The sequence below is a fragment of the Zea mays genome, chromosome 6 (assembly GCF_902167145.1).
Source record: "Zea mays cultivar B73 chromosome 6, Zm-B73-REFERENCE-NAM-5.0, whole genome shotgun sequence".
In the NCBI taxonomy this organism is placed as follows: Eukaryota; Viridiplantae; Streptophyta; class Magnoliopsida; order Poales; family Poaceae; genus Zea; species Zea mays.
Genome location: NC_050101.1, coordinates 114,594,966 through 114,620,832, shown reverse-complemented (window position 1 = coordinate 114,620,832; position 25,867 = coordinate 114,594,966). Strand labels below are relative to the sequence as shown.

Genomic DNA, 25,867 nt, shown 5'->3' with positions numbered 1-25,867 from the left:
ACGGCTCAAGTGTTCCTGCTCCCTCGTCGAGCCTGGCCCGCATCTCGCGGATTTGCTCGAGCTGTGAGTCCTGACCCCCCGCAGGGACTGGGACCACAGCTAGCTCCCGAAGGATGTCAACGCGAAGCGCAGGCCTAGGGGGATCACCGTTTTTCGGTATACCAAGATGGTTGCCTTCGCCGAGACCCCCTAGATCGATGTGGAAACATTCACGACTTGGGCCGCAGTCCTCGTCGCCAAAGCTGCGGCTACCGTCGGAACAATCAGAGAGGTAGTAGTCGCATGCGGTCATGAAGTCCCACATGGCACTGGGGTTACCAAGTCCAGAGAAATCCCAACAAAAGTCGGGCTCGTCATCTTCCTCGGAACCCGAGGGCCCGTAGGTCGAGACGGCTGTCAGCCGGTCCCAGGTTGACCGCATACCGTACCCCGGAGGGTTTGGACTCACCTCTATGAAATTGTCCACCGAAGCGAAGTCGCTTGGTGGGTCGAGGCTGAATCCAAAAGGCACGAGATGGGAATCGGTCGGTACCTCTTGGTCGACGGACGGTGACGAAGTCACGTCAGGGGCAGACTACACCGTCGTCTCAGGTACGAGGGTGACGCCCAGCAAGTCCTTTGCGAGTGTGCTGGCGTCGTCCGTCCGCTTGGAGTTGGCGTGTTGCGGGGAAACGGCGCTCGTCTTCGTCTCAGACGCGAGGTCGATGCCCGACGTGTCCCCCGTTGGGGCACCGGCGTCGTCGACTCGCTCGACAGCCGAGGAGGTGCCGCCTCCTGCTTGGCCTTGGTTGCCCCGCCTCCTCCTCCATCGGCGGGGGAGGCGACGGGACAAACCCGAATGTTGTTCTTCCGCCACGTGGGGAAGACGTCGTCGATTCCGCCGCCGGCGGGCGGGTTGTCGGCCGCCATTGTCACTGTCACGCGGCGGGGGAAGGAGTATCATGTCGTAGCTGCCGTCGAGGGACATGAACTCAAGACTCCCAAAATGGAGCACTGTCCCGGGCTGGAAAGGTTGCTGGAGACTACCCATCTGGAGCTTGATGGGAAGCTGTTCATCAACACGCAGCAGGCCCCTACCTGGCGCGCCAATTGTTCGTCAACACGCAGCAGGCCAACCCTCTGTAAGAGGGCCATGGACCTTCCTTTTATAGGCGTAAGGAGAGGGTCCAGGTGTACAAGGGGAGATGTAGCAGTGTGCTAACGTGTCTAGCAGAGAAGAGCTAGTGCCCTAAGTACATGCCGTCGTGGTAGCCGGAGAGGATTTGGCACCCTGTTCGTGTGATGTCGTGGCCGTCGGAGGAGCGCTGGAGCCTTGCGGAAGGACAGCTGTCGGGGCTGTCGAGTCCTTGCCGACGTCTCCTTGCTTCCGTAAGGGGGCTGAGAGCCGCCGTCGTCATGGAGCACGCGGGGCGCCATCATTATTTGTTTTACCTGGGCGAGCCAGATGGGACACCGGTCTTGTTCCCCATAGCCAGAGCTAGCTAGGGGTAGGGTAATGATGGCCCCTCCTGTGACGCGGTCGGTCCGAGCCCTGGGTAGGGCGAGGCGGAGGCTCCTTCGAGGTCGAGGTCGAGTCTGTCTTCCGAGGTCGAGGTCGAGTCTGAGCCCTTGGGTCGGGCGAGGCGGAGACCGTCGGCTGAGGCCAGGGCTAAGTCCGAGCCCTGGGGTCGGGCGAGGCGGAGTTTGTCGTCTTCCGGGACCGAGGCCGAGTCCGAGCCCTGGGGTCGGGCGAGGCGGAGTTCGTCGTCTTCCGGGGCCGAGGCCGAGTCCGAGCCCTGGGGTCGGGCGAGGCGGAGTTCGTCGTCTTCCGGGGCCGAGGCCGAGTCCGAGCCCTAGGGTCGGGCGAGGCGGAGCTTCCTATGGCGCCCGAGGCTGGACTTGGCTGCTGTCATCCTCACTCCGTCGAGTGGCACAGTAGTCGGAGCGGCGCATGCGGCGCTGTCCTCTTGTCAGGTCGGTCAGTGGAGCGGCAAAGTGACTGCGGTCACTTCGGCTCTGTCGACTGAAGGGCACGCGTCAGGATAAGGTGTCAGGCCATCCTTACATTAAATGATCCTGCGATACGGTCGGTCGTCGTGGCGATTTGGCCAAGGTTGCTTCTTGGCGAAGACTGGGCCTCGGGCGAGCCGAAGGTGTGTCCGTTGCTTGAGGGGGCCCTCGGGCGAGACGTAAATCCTCCGGGGTCGGCTGCCCTTGCCCGAGGCTGGGCTCGGGCGAGGCGAGATCGTGTCCCTTGTGTGGACCGAGCCTTGACTTAATCGCACCCATCAGGCCTTTGCAGCTTTGTGCTGATGGGGGTTACCAGCTGAGATTAGGAGTCTTGGGGGTACCCCTAATTATGGTCCCCGACACTAATAAATCAGCATATTTATTTTCTCCATGAGGAATATTTTTAACAGAAAACCCTTCAAAGGAAGCCTCAATCCTTCGGACCGTGTCTAAATATTTTTCAAGCTTCGGATCTCTTGCTTTATAACTTTTGTCAATATGACCAGAAATAACCTGGGAATCAGTTTTAAGAATCGCCCTTCTGATTCTCATTGCCTTTAACTTCCGAAGACCCAAGAGCAAAGCTTCGTATTCAGCAATGTTATTTGTGCAACTGAAATCAAGTCTTGTTGCATAACAAGTTTTAATTTTGGAAGGTGCGACCAACATAGCGGCTGCTCCTGCTCCGAAAGTTCCCCAAGATCCATCGCAAAATACTGTCCAAACTTCGGCATCTTTACTCGTTTCTTCTTCCTGAGCCCCTGGCGTCCAGTCAGCAATGAAGTCTGCCAATGCTTGGGACTGAATCGAAGATCTATGCACATAATCAATACAGAATTCATTGAGTTTCGCAGCCCATTTTCCAACCCTTCCGGTAGCTTCTCTATTTCTCATGATATCCTTCAACGGTTGTGAAGAAGGAACAACTATATTGTATGTTTGAAAATAGTGCCGAAGCTTCCTGGAGGCCATCAAAACAACATACAACACCTTCTCCAATTCTGTATAATTTTTCTTTGATAAACTAAGAACTTCAGATACAAAGTATATTGGGGCTTGCTTTTTGACTTGGCCTTCAAGCTTCTCCTGGACAAGTGCTGCACTTACCGCTGAGTGCGAAGCTGCCACATATAACAACAGAGAAGCCCCTGGCGTTGGTGGAGTTAGTGTTGTTAGATCTATCAGATATTGCTTCAGCTCTTCGAAGGCTCTCTGCTGGACTGGTCCCCATTGAAAAACTTCGGCTGACTTCAGTACTTCGAAAAATGGTAAATTTCTCTCTGCTGATCTAGATATAAATCTGCTGAGAGATGCCAGTCTTCCTGTCAATCTTTGAGCCCCCTTCTTTGTACTTGGTGGTTCCATTCGAAGGATAGCTTCGATTTTATTTGGATTAGCCTCAATCCCTTTTGTTGAAACTAGACAGCCAAGAAATTTCCCCCTCTTCACTCAGAAGACACATTTTTCTGGATTTAACTTTAAACCGGCCTGTCTAAAATTAGCGAAGGTCTCCTGCAGATCAGCAATGTGATTATCTTGCTTCGTGCTTTTTACAATGATATCATCAACATAAGTTAGCACATTTCTGCCTATCTGAGAATGAAGAACCTTCGCTGTCATCCTGCTGAAGCTTCCTCTAGCATTCTTGAGCCCCTCAGGCATCCGAAGGTAACAATATGTTCCACTAGGGGTTATGAAGCTGGTTTTTGGCTCATCCTCCTTCTTCATCCAAATTTGATGATAGCCTGAATAACAATCCAGCAGACTCATAAGTTCTGATGAAGCTGCTGCATCAACTAGGGAGTCTATCCTTGGCAATGGAAACTCGTACTTCGGACAAGCCTTGTTGAGATCAGTAAAATCAATACACATCCTCCATTTACCATTGGCCTTCTTTACCATAACAGTGTTAGCCAGCCATTCTGGGTATTTGACCTCTCTGATAACTCCGGCACTGAGGAGTCTTTTCACTTCATTTCGAGCACCTTCGGCCTTGTCATCAGACATCTTCCGAAGCCTCTGCTTTCTGGGTCTGAAGGATGGATCAACATTGAGCGAGTGTTCAATAACATCCCTGTTGACTCCACAAAGATTATTAGTTGACCATGCAAAAACATCTTTGTTGTTGAACAGAAACCTTATCAAGGTCTTCTCCTATTCTTCGAACAGTTGGGATCCCAATAGCACCTTTTGCTCTGCTATGTCCTCGCATGAGAGCATGGGCTTCGGCTGATCGGCCGAAGCAGCTTTCTCCCTTCTGAACTTGTATTGCTCACAAGCTTCAGCTCCATCTATGTTATGGATTGCTTTTGAGTCTGTCCAGTTTCCTTCGGCCCTTCTGGCAGCTTCCTGACTTCCATGAATAGCAATGGGTCCTTGGTCCGAAGGTATCTTCATACAAAGATATGCTGGATGAAGAATTGATTCGAAGGCATTGAGAGTACCACGACCAATAATTGCATTGTAAGGGTATTCCATGTCAACAATATCGAACACAACTTGTTCAGTTCTTGTGTTGTTGATAAATCCAAAGGTTACTGGCATTGTGATTTTTCCGAGTGCTACAATCTGCCTTCCTCCGAAGCCACAAAGGGGATGTGTGGCATCATGGATCCTGTCTTCGGGCTCTTGCATCTGTCTAAAGGCCTTAGCAAATATGATATCAGCTGCACTGCCTGTATCAACCAAAACATTATGGACCAGAAATCCTTTGATCACACAAGAGATAACCATAGCATCATTGTGTGGGTAATCCTTGAGCTGAAGATCCTCTTGAGAAAAAGTAATTGGGATATGAGACCATCTTGACTTGATGAAGGGTCCTTGTACCCCTACGTGTTGTACTCTTCTCTATGCCTCCTTCTTCTATTTCTTGTTGGCCGGCTCTAAGCATGAACCGCCTGTTATCGGGAGAATCAGCTTCGGAGCCGAAGCAGTTCTAGCTTGATTCTTGACCGAAGCCATCAGCTCAAAAAGTGGAAGTGAGTTCACCGGAGGTGGGCGCCAATGTTGGGGTCTTGTTCTCAAATGCTATGAATTAAGAACAAGGCAACATAGAATGTTAAATATCGAAGCCCTTCGTCCGATGAAACATTATTTCCCTGAGGATTTAATGAGCTTCGGACGAAGGTCATAGATGATAAACTACGAAGATTTTACCTTCGTAGTCAGAAATAGAATAATACAAAATAAAATATGAATCACAAAACGTTAGAGAATAATAAGAATGAATAATATCATTTATTCATTTTATAATACAAATTCAGATATTAAAACACGATGTTTGACTACATTTATACCTTTGCCTTGACAAGGAGCAATAATTCCAGAGTAATGCGTCAGCAGTTACAGGATTGCGTGAACAGTAAAGGAATATTGTTCACTATTTATAGGCACAGGACACAACTTGTAAGGAATTACAATCATACCCTTTATAAAAGTTTACAACAATGACTCAGGCCCTAATGGACTAAAAGGTCATTCTATCTTTAAGTCGGTTCGATCCTTCATCTTCGGATACGCTATAACGCCGAAGCTTCATGAGTGGTAGCTTCGACATCACTTATAAGCAGCTTTTGCCGAAGCTGTTTCTTCCTGCAGGACCTTCGGCGACGAAGCATGGTCCCAACAGGTGGTATGGGACACCCTAGGCTGACTAATTAGGAAAGCTAGTGGAGGACTACCTTACCCGAAAGGGGCAAGGGCGCTAGGGAAGTTGTCGGTATAGGGAGGTTCACGAGTTGATCATGCTGCAATGGCTTTTTAGATGGGGGATTCCTATATCGCTCTCCTCAGAAACAGTAGCAGATTTTTTTGAAGCTAGTGGAACTTTGTAAAGGCCTTATAGTGCTACACTGCCCCGTCTCCTCGGCAGAGATGAATGGTAAGTCGTGATCCCTTGGTAAACGGGTAACACAACTTGTGGGTAAAGATGCACAACCTCTGCAGAGTGTAAACTGGTATATAAACCATGCTCACGGTCATGAGCCGCTCGGACACTCACATGATTAACTTATGGAATTAAACTTAATTTGTCATTTGCATGCATTGTGGGTTTATTATTAATTTTGATCTCTTATTTATTTGGGATGGTATATAATTATACTAGTAACTGCTAATAAAATTTTGACCAACTCTAAAAATAATGCTCAGCTTTAACCATCTTCTTTGGTAAGCCTTACACTTCACGTGAGCCTCCCCGTAAGTGAGCTCATGCACATTATTCCCCACAACTTGTTGAGTGATTAACGTATGTGAGCTCGCCCTTGCTGTACTCACATTCCCCCGAGGTCAAGGATAGGTACCACAAGATAAGGAGCATGAAGGATGGCGTGATGAGTTCGTGAGAGGTCTAGGCCGCCGCCTCCCAGTCAACTACGTTTGTTGGACGTTGTTTTCATATGATGTAATTATTTAGCTATTTTGTACAGAACTCCTATTATATAGTAAAGATGTGACATTCGTTTTTGTACCATAAGTCATCATATGTGTGAGACTTGATCCTAGCACACATTTGAGACGCACCCGAGTTTGTCCCTTAAATCCAGGTGTGACAGAAGTGGTATCAGATGAATGTTGACTGTAGGATGTAACCTAGATGGAAGTGGATAACCCTTATCTATTTACCTCTGCTACTTTGATTCTTTCTAAACTTTCCTTAATCTTTCCTCATCTATTGCCGCATTACTCTGCTTATTCTTATCTATTCTCTTCTAGAGAACAAAGAGGATTTTACACTTTGGAATCCTAGACATAAAGTGACCCTTAGGAATAAGACACCTAACCATAGGAAAAAAACTATTTTTGTAGGTATCTATGCACTTGAATGTTTGTTCTTATGATTCATGTTTGATTTGGTTGTTTGATTGATTGTGATGAATTGTAGAGTGGCGTCCGCAATTGCATCAATATATATATATATATAACGGTTCAACCTAAATTATTTAAGATTAAAAAGAGATAAACAAAACAAACAAGAAAGTACTATATCTTTATATATCCATCCTATCCTACTAAGATCCATCTTGCCTTAAAAGATTCCATCTTATCATAATAGATTCATCTTGTTGTAATAAGCCTACTTATCCCAACCTAGAGTAACAACCATGACCTAATCCAAATTAACTATATTCTATCAAGTCTAATCTACTCATACCGATCTAATCTAGATCCCATCTAATCAGATTAGATTGAATCTAATGAGAGTTACTTAAACATGGTAGTTAATACTGGTGAAATACACTAGGCTCTACTCCTATAAACATGATTTAACTTAATTCATTTTACCTTAAATTCATGGCATAGCCTAGCTCGGCCATGCACAACCACCTGACCTACTAAATGAGTTGCCTAAATCCATCTATCCTAAGCTAAGACCAGAAGTAAACCTTGTTTGACCTACCTCATTTTTTATAGCCATCTACCTAGCTAAAATCTTATAGACAAGATGGAGACACCAAGACCAAAGATGATCAACCTAGTCAATGAAGGACGAGAGTCAAACCGAGACCCCAAGATTCACCACCCAAGATGAAGTCTTTTCTCGCCATAATCTTTCTTAACCTAACTTATCCTTACCCAGATCTCATTGGCCTATTACTAGACTTGACATAAAAGAAGCTCATACTTTCCTAATCACCTAATAGTTAATACTAAAGAAAAAAAATTTGACTCATGAACCAATAAAAGACTAAAAGCTAAAACTACAAACTAAGCCCTATGTATCTCTTTTCTTACTAATCTCGAGGACGAGATTATTTTTAAGGGGGTAGAATTTAAAATTTCACAACCTCATTTGAATTTGAAAAGGAAGAAGAAGAGGAATTAGAAAAACAAAATGGAAAAAAGAAAAGGAGAAGCCGTTACCTGGACCGAGATCCCCTTGCTGGCCCATTTACCTCATGTAATCCATCAGCCGCAAAGCCTAAAGATGGCACCGACAGATGGGGCCCGCTGGGTACTGAAAGTCGCTTAGAGAGGTGGGTGAATAGGCAAAAACTAAAAAATTATAAAGTTTGAACACGAACTTCACCCGGGGTTAGGATTAGAAATAAGTAATGACGAAATCGGAGTGCGGAAGATAGTTCTTCTTGCTATGAGTTGCTCAATCAATGCGGATGACTTTGAACGCTAACTCAAAAGATTACGAGCAACATAGCTTAGAGAGAGAGAGGGGAGAGAAAGAATCAAATGGTAAGATAATGATCAACACAAATGAACACAATTATTTGTTTTCCGATGTTCGGTTCCAATGAACCTACTCCCCGTTGAGGAGGCCACGAAGGTCGGGTCTTTTTTCAACCCTTTCCCTCTCTCAATTGATCACTTAGATCGGTTGAGTGCTTCTTCTTAATCTCAAGGATCACTAAGACCCCGCAAGGACCACCACACACTTAGGTGTCTCTTGCTAGCTTTACAAGTCACTAGAGAGTTTAAAAGGAGATGAAGAAAGCACGATTAAAAGCCAAGCAACAAGAGCAACAAATAAAACACGAATCACACTCCCTCAAGCCACTAATCAATAATGATCACTTGTCTTAATTGTGGCACTTGGAGAGGTTTGGAAGCTTTGAATATGTCTTGGAATGGTTGCCATCTCTTGTATTGAATGTGTATGAGTAGAATGCTTGGTTGTATTGAATGGAGTTGGTTGGGGTTGTATTTATAGCCACCAACCACTTCCTAGTCGTTGCCTTGTTCTGCCATCCGCGGACAGTCTGCGCCTCTGGTCTGGACGGTCCGTCCCTGCACATCAACGACTGAAATCGCAACAGACAGCAGTAACGGCTATATCAACGGCTACAGGTGCATTTAATGCGTCGTCAGATGTTAGATAAAGCAGTCACAAACGATCCGACCGTGCACCCGGACGGTTTGCGAGGACACTAAAAATGCATTTTACCGACCCATTACCTTTGGGTTTTTTCTGGGTTTTCAACGACTGGACGGTCCACGCCTGAGGACAGATGGTCCGAGTTTGGTCCAGGACGGTGCTCTCTTCTCCTTTGGACAGTTTGTAGTGTAAACACGTGATTTGCATAGTTTCTGTTCGAGGCTCACTCTGGTGTCGCTGATAGTCCGTCAGAAGGGCCCGGACGGTCTGCGCACAGGTGAGTTTCCAAAAAGCTTCTCCTGTCCGGAATAGTCTACTGTGTTACGGACAGTCGACTTAGAATTGATATAGATAAACTTATGCATTTGAGAAATAAACAAACTAGGCAAACTACTTAGTCCATATGATTTGTGATGGGTGTTCAGCACCAAAATCAATTATAGAAAATGGTTAAGGTCATTTCCCTTTCAGGCAGCCTCTGTCCCGCACATGAGCAGTGACAGGTGGGGTCCGACTGTCGGATCTATCTCCTCCGCCCATAACGAATAGGAGCAGTGTCTATTGCGTTCCTCTCTGCATCGGCTAGGTTCGCTCGGCCCGGGTCCCTAGCTCCTAGGATAAAAGCGGCTAGAGCAACCCCTCGACCTCTCTCTCTCGTCCAAGTTATTGAAGTCCCCAAGACACAACATCACCGAGAGCTTCGCACAGAGATTGGGAGGGAGAGCGAGACGAGAGCCGCCACAGCCTATCCCCACCCAAACCGCCGGTCAGGCCACGGTGACCGACCCTGGAGGCAATGCAATGCACAGGGATGGTGGGTGGTGGAGATTGAGGGCGGGGACCGTTTGGAGTGCCCAGGATGCTTCGTTGGAGCCAGGGGTCCGCCGCGGTGCCACCGCGGGGGGAAACACCGGTGCTCTGGCGCTGACGTCTCGGATAGTGGATAAGGAGCTTCTCTAGATTGCTAGGAACCTGGGCGTGGTGGCAGCGGGCGCCGCGATGACCCGGTGGCTCGGTAATTGCTCGCCATCATCAGGGATCCGAGCACCGCCATCACCAGACCGATCGTCACGACAAGCAACGGTGAGACACCCCTATCCGGTTCGCGTTCGACTGAGCTTTGTGTACCTATCCTTAGTAGATGTAAGGGCCTAGAATGCCTAGACACCTCGCTCCAGCGTGGCCTCCACCATGCACCGCAGTCGGCACCACTGTGGGCAACGCCGGAGGTAGGAGATGGGCCAGAGACCGTTGATCTCCCGAGCAACGTCTGGGATTAGGAAGTGAGTATCGGTTTGTATAGATCTAGTATGGACCGTTCAATTGGAATTTGAAGCGTATGGTCCGATCTTGGAGTTTTAAAGTGGAACCGTTGATCGTCGATCTCACCGCGGTCGTTTGATACCGGTTCGGTCACGATCAATTTAATCTCGGTCATAGAAGCTTGATCTGGATGGCCAGATTCCACCCATACCCCTTCGTGCGGAAAACTTTATAAAGAGCCCCTTGGTTTCGAGATAATCAACCATCTGTCCCCTTCAACATAGAGACAATCACAATAAGGTCCTTTATTCTTACAAAATCAACCTTGGGCTCTCAAACAATATGGTCCGCAATCCAGTCAACCGAGGAATCAATGAAAATAAATGGAGAAATCATTTGAGTGCAAAAATAATGTCCCAATCTTAGAAAAGCCATAACTTCACTATTTTAGCTCCAAATTAATCTGTTCCAGTTGTGTTAGCTCCGTAATGAAATGGCCTACACAGTAGCAACATTAATTGTAGCATATCACATAGTTTTTATAAATGAGTATTGTTTAACCTCTGTGTAGTAGATTACTCTTTCTAGCCCAAGTTAACCTGTTATTAACCATGCTATGACTAGAATGTGACCTCCACCTAAATTAAGATGTACACTTAAGTTAAAGATAATTATAACTCTCTCTTGCATGATTTATATTAATCAACCTAGGGCATAATTTTAATAGTCAATCACTTAAATCCTTCGAAAACTATATCCATTTAACCATAACTCCGATTTCAATGGTCCTCGAACCTACGATCTCGTAGCAACGCATAGAATATTCTTACGCTGTTTGTTCCCATGTTTGGTGTAATGTTAATTTTATGTACTCCTTGTCTATTTGTATGTATTGCTACGAGTAGCAGCGAGGTCACGAGAAACCCAAAGACAATGTGGTCAAGTACCTAGAATCTCAAGTCTAAGGCAAGTTGTGCCCTTGATCACTCTTATTTACCCAATAATGTTCTTATTAATCATTATGATCTGCTTATATGAATTTTGATGGGACCCAATAGGACACCCTAGTTTTGTCTTCTTCATACCTTGATTAACACTGAACTTTTGGGTAGTATATGCTATTGCTATATATGGTTTTGGGTGTTAAGATTCACAATATTCATGACCATGCTATTTACGGTCAATGAGTTTTATCACTGTTCATGATAAGATCATTATGATAATTGGAACATGGAGAACCACCCGAGAAAACAGTGCTAACACAAGGGTGGTATGGGACACCCTTGGCTGACTAATTAGGAAAGCTAGTAGAGGACTACCTTACCCGAAAGGGGCAAGGGCGGTAGGAGAGTTATCGGTATAGGGAGGTTCTCGGGTTGATCATGCTGTGATGGCTTTTCAGATGGAGAATTCCTATACCTCTCTCATTAGAAATCGTAGCGAGTTTTCTAAAGCTAGTGAAACTTTGTGAAGACATTGTAGTGCTACCCTGACTCATCTTCAAGGCAGAGATGAATGAAAACTCGCGATCCCTTGGCAAATGGGTAACACGACTTGTGGGTAAAGATGCACAACCTCTGTAGAGTGTAAAACTAGTATATCAGTCGTGCTCACGGTCTTGAGCGGCTTGGACACTCACATGATTAACTTATAGAATTGAACTTAATTTGTCATTTGCATTGCATTGTGGCTTTATTATTAATTTTGATCTCTTATTTATTTGGGATGGTATCTACTTATACTTAGTAACTGCTAATAAATTTTTTGACCAACTCTAAAAGCAATGCTCAGCTTTAACCATCTTTTTTGGTAAGTCATACACTTCACATGAGCCCCGACCGTAAGTGAGCTCATTCACATTATTCTCCACAACTTGTTGAGCGATGAACGTATGCGAGTTCATCCTTGCTGTACTCACATTTTCCAGGTCAAGGAGAGGTACCACAAGATAAGGAGCATGAAGGATGTCGCGATGAGTTCGTGAGAGGTCTAGGTCATCGTCTCTCAGTCAACTATGGTTGCTGGATCGTTATCTTCGTATGATATAGTTGTTTAGTTATTTTGTACAGAACTTCTATTATATAGTAAAGATGTGATATTTATTTCTGTACCATGAGTTATCATATATGTGAGACTTGATGCTAGCACACATTTTTGACACATCCGAGTTTGCCCCTTAAATCCGGGTGTGACACGTGTGCCTTTAACGTGTGAGAACTAGAACACCAATGACTCAATGTTGGTCAGGCCTTCTAAATACATAAATATCAACAGGAAATTTCATGTATAAATACGGGAACTTGAAAAATATTCTAGAAAAAATCTCCCCAGAGTTCGTTCTATTCCCACCAAAATTTTCCATTTTCCCTGAGAAAACGATATATGGTTGCTTAACGTGTGTCGCTCGGGACAGGATTTTCCCATCTTAGTTTTCAAGCCTACATGTAAAATATGCGCTCACCCTTTCTATACTCTAATAGAGTGTTTGGTTTTAGGAATGAGTTAGTCCATCATCTTTTCACACCTCACTATTTTTATTTGGTTTGTGGAATGAAATGAGTTAATCCATCACCACCTCATTCCTCATAGTTAGTTAGTTAATACTAATATGAGGAATGTGGTCGTCCCACTAAATTTGAGGAATGAACCCATAATACACCACCTCAATTTAGATGTAGTGATTCCTTAAACCAAACACCATCTAAATCTATGATTTGCCTCCTCTCCACATGTTTATTTGTGCATCCGCATGTGTGGTCTGCTGAAAATACTCTCTAGTTTACACGCTCGCATATATAATGGTAACGTGACTACTTAAAACACTCATACACATGCAAATAGCCTTTAGAGAGAATTTTTAATGACATGAAATATTTTTTCCACATTCCGCGAGGTGAAGCCGGCGTCGGACACTAACTAACATCCGAACTCGATTATCCATAGGTAATATTTACCTAGTAAAATTAGGTGTGCAAACCAATAGATAATAAGCATAAGAACTAACACTACCATTTCTTAAACCTTTTAAGCACATATCCACCCAATTTAAGTGCCCAACCACCCCGTTCACTAGTCTGTCGCTGCCCTCCCACCCCTATGACTCCGCCTCCTCCTCTCCAGCGCGCCTTCGCCATAGGACCACAAGTTTGCTCGACATCTCGATTGCCCAACCTTTGTCCCTTCCCCACCCTAGTGCCAATGGGTATAGGATGATCATGCTTTTCTTGTTGGGATAAGGATCTATTAGGAACTTGATACCCATGATGAATATGCGTATGAGGATGTGGATACATATATCTCTATGGGATGAGAATGGGGTGTCCAAACTCGATGAAAAATTTCTCATTCACATCTCTATGTTCAACGGAGCAAGCGAACCCAATGTGTCCTATGAACCTAGTCGTACGGGTGGGCTTTCGAGTTACCCGAAAATTCAAGTCGAGTCATTCGGGTTTTAAAAAACCATTACCCGAAGTGTACCCAAAATAAGCGGGTACACGAAATTTGGGTACCCAAAAAATCGGGTTCGGGTAATCTCGATTTACCCAATCAGAGTTCACCCAATGCAATATATCACTAGATTCAACACAACATGAGGGTAATAAATAATTAACTTACAACATCAATAGACCACCTCAATTGCACAAGTATCTCAACTTCACAATTCACACATTACAAATTAAATCCGTAGTGTTAGCAGTGCCACATCACATGTTACTTGATACAGAACAAAACTTGCAGTCCAGTATAATAGAAACATAAATGATTGAACTAGAACTAATAGAAGTCTGCACATGCAAACATAATACATTAGATAATCATTGAAGAGTCCGCATAAAGTCATCAGTCCATATAAGCATATATTATATGTCATAAATACTATATAATTTTGGATAATTCGGGTATCCGAATATGTTAACTGATTTAGGGCCTGTTTGTTTACCCCCAGATTATATAATCTGGATTAAATAATTCTAAGATGCAAACAAACAGTCTAGCTTATTTGCCTAGATTATATAATCTAACCCCTTGGATTATGATAATCCATAAGCAAGTGAGGAGGTGCTTATTTCAGATTATTTTTTCTCACTTCCCCACTACCCTTTCAAGTTTCCTAGAAATTACCCACCATTGTCATTATAATCTACCGAATCGTTTTTGCGCCTATCGGATCGAAGAAGCCCGCCGTCCAACAGAAACACGTCAAATAATCTGGGTAAACAAACAAGACTACTCAGATTATATAATCCAAATTATATAATCCAGATTATATAATCCTTCAAAAATAATCCAGATTATATAATTCATTGGGGTAAACAAACAGGCACTTACTCAATATAATTTTGGGTTCCGATCTTTGGTTAATTCAGGCTTGGATAAATTGGGTACGGTTAATGGATCGGTTTTTTACCCACCTGGGGCCTGGGGGCCACACGAAAGCTACTAGCAACATCTGGTTCCACTCTCGCCGGCATCTCCCCCACCCATCCCCAAGTCCAGCACACACCCGAAGCGCCGCCGCTAGGGTTTGGTCCGACAGCCGCGAAACCTAGACTTTACTGCTCCGACAGGCTGCCATTCACTAATCTAGCTAGCTCCGGTTGGGAGCTAGGGTTTAGCTGAGCTTCGGGTCGCGGCGGTGCGGCATGGCGGGGTACGGGGAAGAGAACCAGAACACCATGAGCGGGTACGAGGAAGAGGAGGAAGAAGAGGTTGAAGAAGTCGAGGAGGTGTACGAGGAGGAGGAGGAGGAGGAGGAGGAGGAGGAGGAGGAGGACGGGGAGGGGGAAGCGGACGAGGGGGCTGTAGCCTCCGAGCCAGCGGCGATGGCGGCCGAGACGAGAAGCGTTGTTGGAGGCCGGGGCTTAGCGAAGGCCGTTGGGAATGTTGATACCGGTGGCGAGGATGGGAGGGATGCAGATTCCAGTGGCGGTGACGCCTCGGGGTGAGTTCCTTGGTAATTGGTATCTAGGTTTTTCGTATGGTACGGTCTGTTGGAATGGATTAGGTGTGGCTGATAGTTTTGGTTTGGTGCATCCTCGTATGTGCTTTTGCAGGAAGATTTTCGTAGGGGGTGTAGCTTGGGAGACAACTGAAGGTAGTGAGCAGTTCTTTTGGGATCTAACTATGAGGCTATTTTAGTTTATATCAAGTAAAATGTTGTACACCACACGATATATTCTGGGTAAACAACACAGTAGAAAGGCAAATTAGTTCTTAGCTGTTTTGAAGGGTAGGCCTGGTGCAGTGGTGAAAGCTGTCTCATTGAGTCACCAGACTGTGGGTTCAAAGCAGATCTCCGCATTTGTGGAAGGCTTGCCTCGGGTTATCCCTTCTCTAGACCCCACTCACATGAGAGCCTCTGACACTGGGTCTGCCCTGTTTTTTGTTAGCATAAAAGGAAAAAAAATACACTGCAAGGTGTCGTGCTGCAAAAGATGTAGTTTTTTTCTTTCTGTTTTCATGTGTTACTGATAAAGTTCTGCATTGGGTTGGTTGAGTCATTGATGCACTATGAACTTGCTTAGGTAGGATAGTGTATGTGGTAAAAGCTTAGAATTGGGAGCTACTGCTACCTCCATTATATTGATGGAAGCAAGCCTAGAGTTTGTATATGTCCCTCCATTGTATTTATGGAAGCATGCCTATACTTTGTTTTCTTGTTGGTGTATTCTGAATAGTAATATAAAACATTACTGTTTGATATTTGTTGCTTTGTGACAGCCTACTTAATGGATTTCAGAAACATAGTCATTCTCAACATTTAGGTTTTTTTAGGACAGCTGCTACACAATCTTTGTCTAATTACTAAACTGATTATGAGATGATGTTCCATGTTTGTCTGCTCCATTGTTTTTCATGCTGATGAGCTACCTTTTGTGCTGCGATGATCATATTAATACCAGTCATGTTAAATAAACTGTTAATCTATATGCTTTATTTTGTGTAATTATTCTGGAACTGTATGTCATTTGATCAATACAGATTGGGCTTCATTTGGTGTATTGATAGGAGTGATTCTGCTTTTATCTGTTTGATAACATAGAAATAATAATTGTGACTCTGTGCATAGATGTGTGAACTAGAAAACAGGAAATGACTTTCGTTTTAATAATTTAAGGACATGTAGTTGAACTGGAAAATATAAGTCTTTTATTTGAGAATTGAATGGCAAGTAAGTGTGTGTTTGCATTGATGTTCTAGAATTATTTGTCAGTTTTGTGTTCCTAACTTCGGACCATAGGAGTGTCATGGTCTTTAATGTCACAATATTAGTTTGCAATCTCATGTGGGTATTTATCTGTAGCTTAACTACAGTTGTCTTTGAGATGAACCTTTCCCATTAATAATCCTGCAAGCCTACTCCAAAACTGTATGTGAACCTTTTAGGAGTCATGTTTCTCATTCATACTTTATTGAGTGATCCGTAGCGCCAAGTATCTGCAGCTATAAAAGAAACATTAGAATATAGATTGCTGATCTCATGTAGCAATACATTTTTGTTGTACTGTGATAACTTTTTTATTTTGCTTATCTTTCGTTATATGTTCCATTTGCATGTGCAGAAACATTCACAAAGCATTTTCAGAAGTATGGAGCTATAACTGATTCTGTGATCATGAAGGACAAGCATACTAGGATGCCTCGCGGATTTGGATTTGTTACATTTTCCGATCCATCTGTGCTTGACAGGGTTCTAGAGGATGAACATGTCATAGATGGAAGAACAGTAAGGCTTCTATGTTCGTTATCCAAAAATCACGATCTTAATTTTGGACAATATTCTCAACTGTGTTTTTATGCTGAAGGTTGAAGTCAAAAGGACTGTTCCAAAAGAGGAAATGTCATCGAAAGACGGTCCTAAGACAAAAAAGATCTTTGTGGGTGGTATTCCACCATCTCTTACCGAAGGTACAAGCGACACTGAAACATTTTTTGTTTGTAAGCAAAAGATATGGCAACATTGTATTGAACTGGCAATATAATAACTTTGATCAGCCACCAGCTACCTTGAAAACATTTGTTTCAAATGCAAACATGATTAATATGAACCTTGCAGATAAATTAAAGGAGCACTTCTCATCGTATGGGAAGGTGGTTGAGCATCAGATTATGCTTGACCATAGCACTGGACGCTCACGTGGCTTTGGATTTGTCACATTTGAAAGCGAGGATGCTGTTGAAAGGGTTATGTCAGAGGGGAGAATGCATGATCTTGGAGGGAAACAGGTAACTTGTTTATCTTTTATTGCGTTTAGTGATGGTAAATATCATTGTCATGTAAGCAGTTCTGCAGTTGTCAGGTTCAATTAGCAAATGGTCTGACTTGGCGTGCTATACTTCGTTGTTGTCAGTTGTCACTTAATTTGGTTAGTTATCATGAGGATGCGATTCTGTCTATGTACATAACTGGTGTGTTTGGGAGTTTTTGAATATCGATCATTGTTTGTTTAGTACTCCCTCTTCCAAATTGTAAGATGTTTTGGCTTTCCTAGATAAATTGGAGGGAGGGAGATCAAAAACGAAAAAAAGAGAAAACATTGCCTTCTTTCTTATACCTTGTATTTATTGTACTTTTGCCCTGTGGAGTCTCTTTCTCTTTTAACAAATGTCTGGAACTTCGGATTAAGAATTGGTTGAATACCAGGCAATCTGAAACTTTCTTAACTGATATTCAAGAGAAAAGGATTCATAGAATTAAAAGAACTTCTCTTGGATGAAATGATAAAAGAGAAACCGAAGACACATGTACAAAAACTTTCCTATAGGAACACACAAGGAAATAATACAATTGGCCAAAATACATAATGAGGATCATCTCCATATCATCTTGCATTTCTCAACAAATATAATCTGTTTGGCTATTCTAAGTGGTTCTATTTTTTGGGTAAAGAAGACCTTGTCATTTTGAATTCTTGGGTTAAGGAATTTTTTCTATAACTTGAATGATTCAATAAAAAGTTTTTTATTCTTTTAGTTACCGATTTTTTTGTTGGATTTCACTCTATATCTAAGTGCATAGAAAAATTTATGTATCTAAAAAAAGCCAAAATGGCAAAATGTCTTACAATTTGGAATAGGGAGAGTTAATATGGACATGCTAGGAACTAGGAAGTGAACTTTTGACTGAGTGTGCTGAACTTGATGGCCTGACACTTTTTTGAGTATGGTCTATGGTACTAGCTCTGGATATAGGGGTGTGTACAGTCTACTCCATATTATTGAAATAGATGCCATCATGTCGTTCTTTATGAGGTATTATATTTGTATTGCGGAGACAGTTACTTGAAATGCATTGCTCTGGATTACAGAAATCCGCACTCAATAGTTGAAGCGCAGCCAGTGTTTGGGTTCAATTCCCTGTGGAAGTGAATTTTAGGGCTGGTTAACCTCTCTCGCTGGCAACGTATGAAATAGTGGCAGTGTGCCATCCTATGGTAATGGTGGCAGTTCGCTTTTGTGCCCGAGTGGTGTGTGGTCCTACTTGAGGGTTGTGGTCTTGTGGCCATCGGCCTAGGTTATGGTGCAGCGCTATAGGGTCTGTACTATCAGGGTTCGGGTGGTTTATGTGGTTAAGTACTGCAGTTTCTTCCAAACAACACTGTGGGGACGGTTTTCCCTCACTGTTTGAGTTATAGTTCAAGCACATAATTTTGATTGATATCTTTTAGAGCATTGCTCTGTTCTCCTTGCATACCCCTTTGTGGAGAATTATCAGCGATAGTACACATATATATCTTTTAGGTCCTCTTGTTGTTCAAGGTTTATGCCTTCAGGATTTACTAGGGTTATATGAAGCTTTTGTGTTTGTAGGAAACACGTCTGGCAAGTTATGGTATATTGTTGTAAATTTCTTGTATGCCAATATCCTTTAAACTCGACCTGCGGGGGTTATGACTGCCCCCACGACATTATAATAAGAAGACCTTCTCACGCAGGCCGAGAAAACCCCCGAACCCTTGCCCCACTCATATACAGCGGCACCGTAGCCCATGTGAGAATGACCGCGACTGGGACCGGGCCTTAGACCTGTGCTTGTGCTTTGGCGTGGGACAGACGAGGGGATTTTTTAACCACAACCTGAAAATTCGCTGTCACGGGGAGTCGAACCCAGGACCTGAGGAGTGGTACTCAGACCACCTAACCAACTAGGCTAGAGACCCTTTCGCAGTAATGGGTGAGTTTTTGTGACTTGAGATAAAGATAAATGAACCAGAACACAAATGATGACAGTAATAAGAATACAGAACAATGCTTCACGTGGCAGGAAATTGAATAAATTGGACCTCACATAGCAGAAAATTAAATAAACTCATGGACTCATGGTTATTAAGGCGGGATGTCGCGAGCCACCCTTTTGAGTTGAGTAGTTGACTAGGCGACGCCTAGGCGATGCCATGTGAATATGAAGAAGGTAGGAAAAGGTAGGAAAAGGAAAAAGAAGAATGGGGAAGAAACTAAGGAAGCCTGGCCCAAGAGACCACTAAGCAGCCCATATAACCTTCCCTTGACATAACCTAGTGCTGCCACTCTCCTTCCCAGACCCTTCCATCAGGTGCTGCCTCTTTCTCTCCTCCTCCCTCGCTCACTTCCCCCTTGCAGATCCCTCCCCACTTTATGCACATTGAGAGCTGCTAGCCTGCTGCTGTCTCTCTCACATCCCTGATACTGCAGTTGGCCGGTGAGGAAAGCTGCCATGGCCATGCCGATGGGGATGGGACAGAGATAGGAGCTTGACCTTCCTCAAATCCTGCTGGTTGTCTACTTCTTCCTCGCGTCTTATCTTGTTTTGCTGGATTACAGGGACACCCATGATTTTTTTAGCGCCTGAAGGCCTAGGCGACAACTTGAAAACCATGAATAAACTAGACATCATATTGTAGGAAATTAAATAATTTAGACTGCATATGGCTGGAAACCAAGATAAATCAGAATATCCCACTCGTTGGAAGACTTGACAATCTGCATCCTGTGCTGGGACTTGGTATCACTTAACACTGTTCGTCAATAAGATTTTTTGCCTAGTGATCCCTGGTTGGGGTTTATGCCTTGACTTATCTGCATGCAACAGTTCTCCCTAGTTATAGACTTATATTAGAGGGGCATAATTTCTCTTTGTTTGATGTAATCATTGCAACAGGAGTCAATTTGAAAAATGTTTGACTAAATTCTCCAATTGTTCTACAATTTTGCAGGTTGAAATTAAGAAAGCTGAACCAAAAAAACCTGGTGTGGGTGATTCAAGCTCAAATGGAAGACACAGTCGTGGTGGTGGTCATCGTGATTCATACCGTGGTAGTGGTGGCAATGGCTTTTCTGGGAACAGCAGTGGTGGTGGCTATGGATACAGTGGTGGCTACCGATCAACTGCTGCAGCACATTATGGCAGCACAGCATATGGTGCCTATGGCAGAGGGTATGGATACGGTGGTACTGCTGGCTATGGCTTAGGTTATGGCTCTGCATATGGTGGCTCCATGTATGGAGGTCCATATGGTGCCTACGCGGCATATGGTGGTGCCTATGGAGGTGGTGCATATGGTGCTCCAGGAGGGTATGGCGCGGGAGGATATGGCAGCTACGGTGGGGCTGGAGGCATGGGTGGTGGTGGCAGCGCTGGTGGTCGGGGCTCCAGCAGATACCACCCTTATGGAAAATGATAATCCATTCACTGCCTTTGCCTTCCTCTAGGATCTGATAATAAAGCTATACATTCCCACCGAGAAAATGGAACATTCCATTCACCTTGTTGAATCAGCGGCATCTGAACATTTTTTTCCTGGAACAAAGATTCTAGTCTGTAGTCGCTGAACCCTGAACTGCCTCATCCCACCCCCACCCCCTGAGCTTTCTGTAGAAGGTGCAGCTCAAATTCTCGTAGGCATGAGCCTTAGAAGACCCTTGAAACTACAAGCTTTGTGGTAACAATATGGTGTCATGGAACATATGTATTTTGATGTAAAACATTCGCTCACTGACCAGTGACTTCGCCATCTCTGCTTATGTATGTAGAGAAGCTTAGCAAAGGATTGGACTGATACTATTGAATTGTGTGGGTTTCTATTTGTCTCCATTCTGATCTGAATGCGTGTTATCTCGTTTCAAAATTCTGTGTTGTTGCTATCCATTTTATGATAGCTGGAGCTATGTGCCTATGTGTGGTTGTCTCATTACTGGTGTTCCAAGTTTTATGATAGCTGGACCTATATGTGGTTGTATCATTATGCGACTTTAATCTGGCTGTGGCGTATTTTATCTCTATGGATTGGATTGCAGCTGCAGTCCAAACAGCTGCTGCAGCTGTATTGATGAACTGATTTCACTGGTCAATCTATCACGGTTCAATAAGAGGATGATTGGCAAGGGCAGTGTCATGCGGTCATGATAGCGATTGCCAGTTTCAGTCTCCAATTTGTCGGACCGCGTGTAGAGCTGGTACAGCCCCGACGATGTCTTGACCTTCGAATATACTAAAAGTGAAATTCGAGTTTGTTGATCGGTTCGGATGTACTATGAAATTCAAACTCGGTTCAGATGTACTATATGGAATTCAAGTTTTATATTTAGGTGAAAGGCTACGCGGAGATTTGTTTCTAGAGATTCCGAGACACGCAGACAGGAGGATCGAAGTCCAAACGCTACCAGTCTACTGCACTGTCTCTCGTTCTTCCGGCGAAGCCATGGTGTCGACATCGTTGCTCCATGCCTGGAGCCGCACGCCTCAGCACTCAACTCGCCGCGCCCGGTCTGCAGAGACCTGTTCGTTGTCGGGACCCTCCCCGCCATCCACAGACTCAGCATGCCCCCGCAGCGTGCCCACTCCGCGTGCTGACATCTGCGCCGCCGTATGATTCGATCGGACGGCGGGCCGCGTGGGATGACAACATTCTCGTCGTGTGGCGGGTCCCGCTAGCCTCGCCGACGTCCCGAGGTGAGTGAGGAATCACGCCTCTTCTCGCGCGTATAAAAACGATTGATGGAGGCCGCTGGTTATTGTAAGAATCCATCGATTGCTCGAGAGAGGGATATCTGTTTCCGCATCGGCAGCGTTCTCTGCAGCGGCGATGCCGCTCCTCGAGGTGCGCGCCACCTTCTCCCTCCCATCTCGTCCGTCCCCTACGAACCTCGTGGCGCGGCCCTAATTTCGCCGCGTGTGCTCTGCACCGTCGCGCTTTCCTGGGCCACATTGCTTATCTTCTCGCTGCTATTATTCCTTTCCCTTCCAAATTTGGGTCGTGTTAATTCCTCCGTTGTCGTTAGTTTCCCCTCCATTTACGCCGCTGAATTGCGAGGCGGAATCGCAGTTTTTTTTGATAATTCAGTTGTTGCGTTGCTATGAATCGTAGGAGATGATGGAATCGTCGTACATCCGCACGTACCTGCAGCAGATGGCAGGTAAGTAGGTCAACAAATTGATTCCTCTCGTGGTCGTTGTGTGATTTTGACGCGACATGCGTTGCGTGCATGTATCTCTCTGCTCTCTCGGTGCCTCGGTGGTAGCAGCGTCGGTCTCCACGGCGAGCTGCGACCCGTCTAGCGGCGCCGATGAGGTGGAGTGCCGCGACGAGGCGGCGGCGCTGAGGCTTAAGATGGTGTTCGTCGTGGCCATACTCGTCGCAGGCGCGACCGGCGTCGCGATCCCGCTCGTCGGCCGCCGCTGCCACGGGCATGGAGCCTCCTCCTCCTCCTCCACCGGTGGGGCGTTCGTGCTCGTAAAGGCGTTCGCGGCCGGGGTGATCCTGGCCACGGGCTTCGTCCACATGCTGCACGACGCGGACGAGGCGCTCACGGACCCTTGTCTCCCCGCCGCGCCGTGGCGCCGCTTCCCGTTCCCAGGGTTCGTCGCCATGCTCGCGGCGCTCGGGACGCTCGTCTTCGACTTCGTCGGCACGCATATGTACGAGCGCAAGAAGCACCACGCCGATGCGGAGGAAGCCGCCGTCGTCGTTGGCAATGCCAGTGCCAGTGCCAATGCGAGCGGCCACGACGTGATCGTTGCGCTGCTACAGGACGGCGCGCTCGTGGCGAGCACTGGCAGCAGCATTGGGAGAGACGGGGGAGGCCACAAGGACCCCATGCACATCGTGGGGATGCACGCGCATGCCGCAGCACATAGGCATAGCCACGCCCACGGGCACGGCCCATGTGATGACTGTCACGATGGGCATGATGAGGAGCCGTCCCAAGCTCGTCATGTGGTCGTCTCCCAGGTACTGTGCGTTTCTAACAAAATGTACTCTGTTCTCAAAACACACAACAAAAATACATATTTCAATTGCATGATGAAATGATGGTACTTGCTCAATGCCCAACTTCATGAGGAATTGTTACTAGAGAGTGACAATATAATGTGGCATGCATGTTGGAGTTGTGGTCAGTTTAAAATTTTGGCCCATGATAACCTAGAGTGGAAACATGTATGACCAGCTAGAGCCGCTATTTTTTTTAAAAAGGAGAAATTGTAGCGTAAGCATTAGGGCTTGTTCGGTTCTACCCCAATCCATATAGATTGAGGGGGATTGAGGGAGTTTTAATCCCTGGTAAGTCAAAATCTCTTCCATATGGATTGAAAATAACCTAACAAACTCTTAATGGGAACACCACATACGCCCCTTTAGCATGCCCCTTTAGCATGGCTCTTTCGATGGCTCTAGCTCGGACTCATGGTGAAGCTCTACCAAACAGTTAAAAAAACGGTTTCTTGTCGAGGACCTTTCGAGAGCCAGAACCATTTTATTGCTAGGAGAACTTGTTAAAAAACGTGACTTCTAAAGTCTCCTCATACGTTCTCTTCAAACATCATTCTAAAAAACACATAGGAGAACTTGTTTTGCCATACGAATTATAAAACGGCTAGAAGCCAAAGAAGTCTGAGCCGAAACTATTGTTAGAGAAGTCAGGGCCTTGCTAAAGGGGCCTTTTACATCAATGATTCAAAAGACAATCAGAATTTAACACTAACCAATGTTCAATTACGTGGTCTAGCATATTGATTACTCACCTAATGGTAATAAATCAATCGATGTTGCCAAGAGTATTATGAAACTGCATTTATTCATATGGTCTTAAGGTAGTTCTAGCTTCTTGTCTCAAGTAGAGCATCATTAAGTACTATGTAATCACTTTCATGCATCTCTTCATATTGTACTGTGTGCAGTTATTCCTTCTGACTTGATTCCATTAGGTTTCCTGTAACTAGTACGGTGACCAGAGATACATCATGTGGTACCTTGCTTCATATCCACAAAATGGCGAATAACCATATGCTATTTTCTCTACTAGATTCTTGAGCTTGGGATTGTATCGCACTCAGTGATCATCGGGCTATCTTTGGGCGTCTCACAGAATCCTTGCACCATCAAACCTCTAGGTGCTGCTCTCTCCTTCCACCAGTTTTTTGAGGGCTTTGCATTGGGCGGCTGCATTTCCGAGGTTAATATCTAGTACTTCCTTTTGTGATTTGGATCAACAACTTGTCATTTGAAAGCAGATGTGTCTGTGTTTGTGTTTGTGGTGCTGTGTTCATTGCCCAACAAAATGCAGGCTCAGTTCAAGAGTTTCTCTGCACTCCTTATGGCTTTCTTCTTCGCTATCACAACACCTGCTGGGATTACCGTGGGGTCTGGTATCGCGTCGTTCTACAATCCCAACAGCCCTAGGGCACTTGTGGTAGAGGGAATTCTGGATTCCATTTCGGCTGGTATTCTGATCTACATGGCCTTGGTGGACCTCATCGCAGCTGATTTTCTCAGCAAGAGGATGAGCTGTAACTTGAGGCTTCAAGTCGGCTCATACATTGCCTTGTTCCTTGGTGCCATGGCCATGGCATCTCTAGCCATCTGGGCTTAGCAAGTAGAATGGAAGTAAGGCAAAGATTTGAGAGTGCTGCCTAATTGCCTTTGATAGCAGGAGGTTCTCTCCAGCAGCTAGTTGGTTGCAATTCTTGATGAGAATGGGAGGCATTTTTTATTTTCTTATATTCTTCTGTTTGTCTATTGGTTCTCTTCATGTTGGTGGTGGACAGTAAGATTTAGTTCTTGTGCCCTGTTTGGTAGAGCTGTTGTTGTTGGAAAAGTAACTTATCTAAGAAGCTAGTGAAAAAAACTTTTGTTTATCGCATGCTTTTAGTTTATTCTGAGAAGAAGCTGAATTGATAAATTGCTGCAGAAGCCTACTATTTGATATAGCTTCTGCTTAAATATGTGAAATTGTGCCAAACGGGGCCATTGTACTAGATTAGAAGAGAGATGAACATAGGTTCTTGACTCCCTTCAGTATTCATAGATGTATATTGAATAGAAAATGCTTATTAGTGCTTTGTCTTACAAGAATTTTTCGCAAGCCTATAAGACTATGAATGTTGGAAAATTGGAAAAATAAAGTGTTTATAACAATTGCCCTTTTCTTATCAGGAAATTGGTTTATGTTGCTTTGACAGTTTGACCTCTAGCCGCCTATTCTCTCTTTATTTTCAATAAGTAGAATCAATTTTTTTCTGGCCAAACCTGCCTATATTTCTAATGTTTCGTTTTATCAAATGAAATCCATCGCTATTTATGACATTTCATATTTTTAATGCAACGACAGAATCTCTACCTTTCGATTAAGGTAGGATTAAAGGGACATGGGGTTTATGTCTGAGCATGGAAAAGCACAGCCTCCGGGACCAATAGAGAGCATTACAGAACCCTCTCGTGTGTTGAAAAAACCTATGTGAAAGCTCGTTTCCTCAATGTGGGTAGCACTGATGGTTCGTCCACTAAAAATATAATATCAAACGAT

At 44.7% G+C, this 25,867-nt stretch overlaps 2 protein-coding genes across 3 annotated transcripts; both read left to right on the top strand.

The window, feature by feature from the left end:
- The first annotated feature begins 14,573 nt into the window (after window positions 1–14,573).
- Window positions 14,574–21,157, top strand: LOC100279268 (RNA-binding (RRM/RBD/RNP motifs) family protein). Its single transcript, NM_001152289.1, has 6 exons — window positions 14,574–15,029; window positions 15,142–15,182; window positions 16,651–16,814; window positions 16,894–16,996; window positions 17,145–17,314; window positions 20,281–21,157. The coding sequence occupies exons 1-6, from the start codon at window positions 14,731–14,733 to the stop codon at window positions 20,743–20,745; spliced, it is 1,242 nt and encodes a 413-aa protein (NP_001145761.1). The 5' UTR covers window positions 14,574–14,730; the 3' UTR covers window positions 20,746–21,157.
- Window positions 21,158–22,029: 872 nt separating this feature from the next.
- LOC100281339 (uncharacterized) lies at window positions 22,030–25,286 on the top strand. 2 transcript variants are annotated; one of them, XM_008649573.4, is made up of 5 exons: window positions 22,030–22,164; window positions 22,432–22,480; window positions 22,589–23,295; window positions 24,368–24,517; window positions 24,629–25,286. In XM_008649573.4, exons 1-5 carry the CDS (start codon window positions 22,150–22,152, stop codon window positions 24,932–24,934), a joined length of 1,227 nt encoding a protein of 408 aa, XP_008647795.1. In that variant the 5' UTR covers window positions 22,030–22,149; the 3' UTR covers window positions 24,935–25,286.
- Window positions 25,287–25,867: the final 581 nt, after the last annotated feature.

What these genes read in the sequence shown, in the direction of transcription:
- LOC100279268 (NM_001152289.1), top strand. Translation starts at nt 14,731, where the DNA reads ATGGCGGGGTACGGGGAAGAGAACCAGAACACCATGAGCGGGTACGAG. An exon ending in ATGTCATAGATGGAAGAACA is followed by an intron (nt 16,815 to 16,893) that starts GTAAGGCTTCTA and finishes TTTATGCTGAAG; the next exon opens with GTTGAAGTCAAAAGGACTGT. An exon ending in ATGATCTTGGAGGGAAACAG is followed by an intron (nt 17,315 to 20,280) that starts GTAACTTGTTTA and finishes ACAATTTTGCAG; the next exon opens with GTTGAAATTAAGAAAGCTGA.
- LOC100281339 (XM_008649573.4), top strand. An exon ending in GTACCTGCAGCAGATGGCAG is followed by an intron (nt 22,481 to 22,588) that starts GTAAGTAGGTCA and finishes CGGTGGTAGCAG; the next exon opens with CGTCGGTCTCCACGGCGAGC. An exon ending in GTCATGTGGTCGTCTCCCAG is followed by an intron (nt 23,296 to 24,367) that starts GTACTGTGCGTT and finishes TTTCTCTACTAG; the next exon opens with ATTCTTGAGCTTGGGATTGT.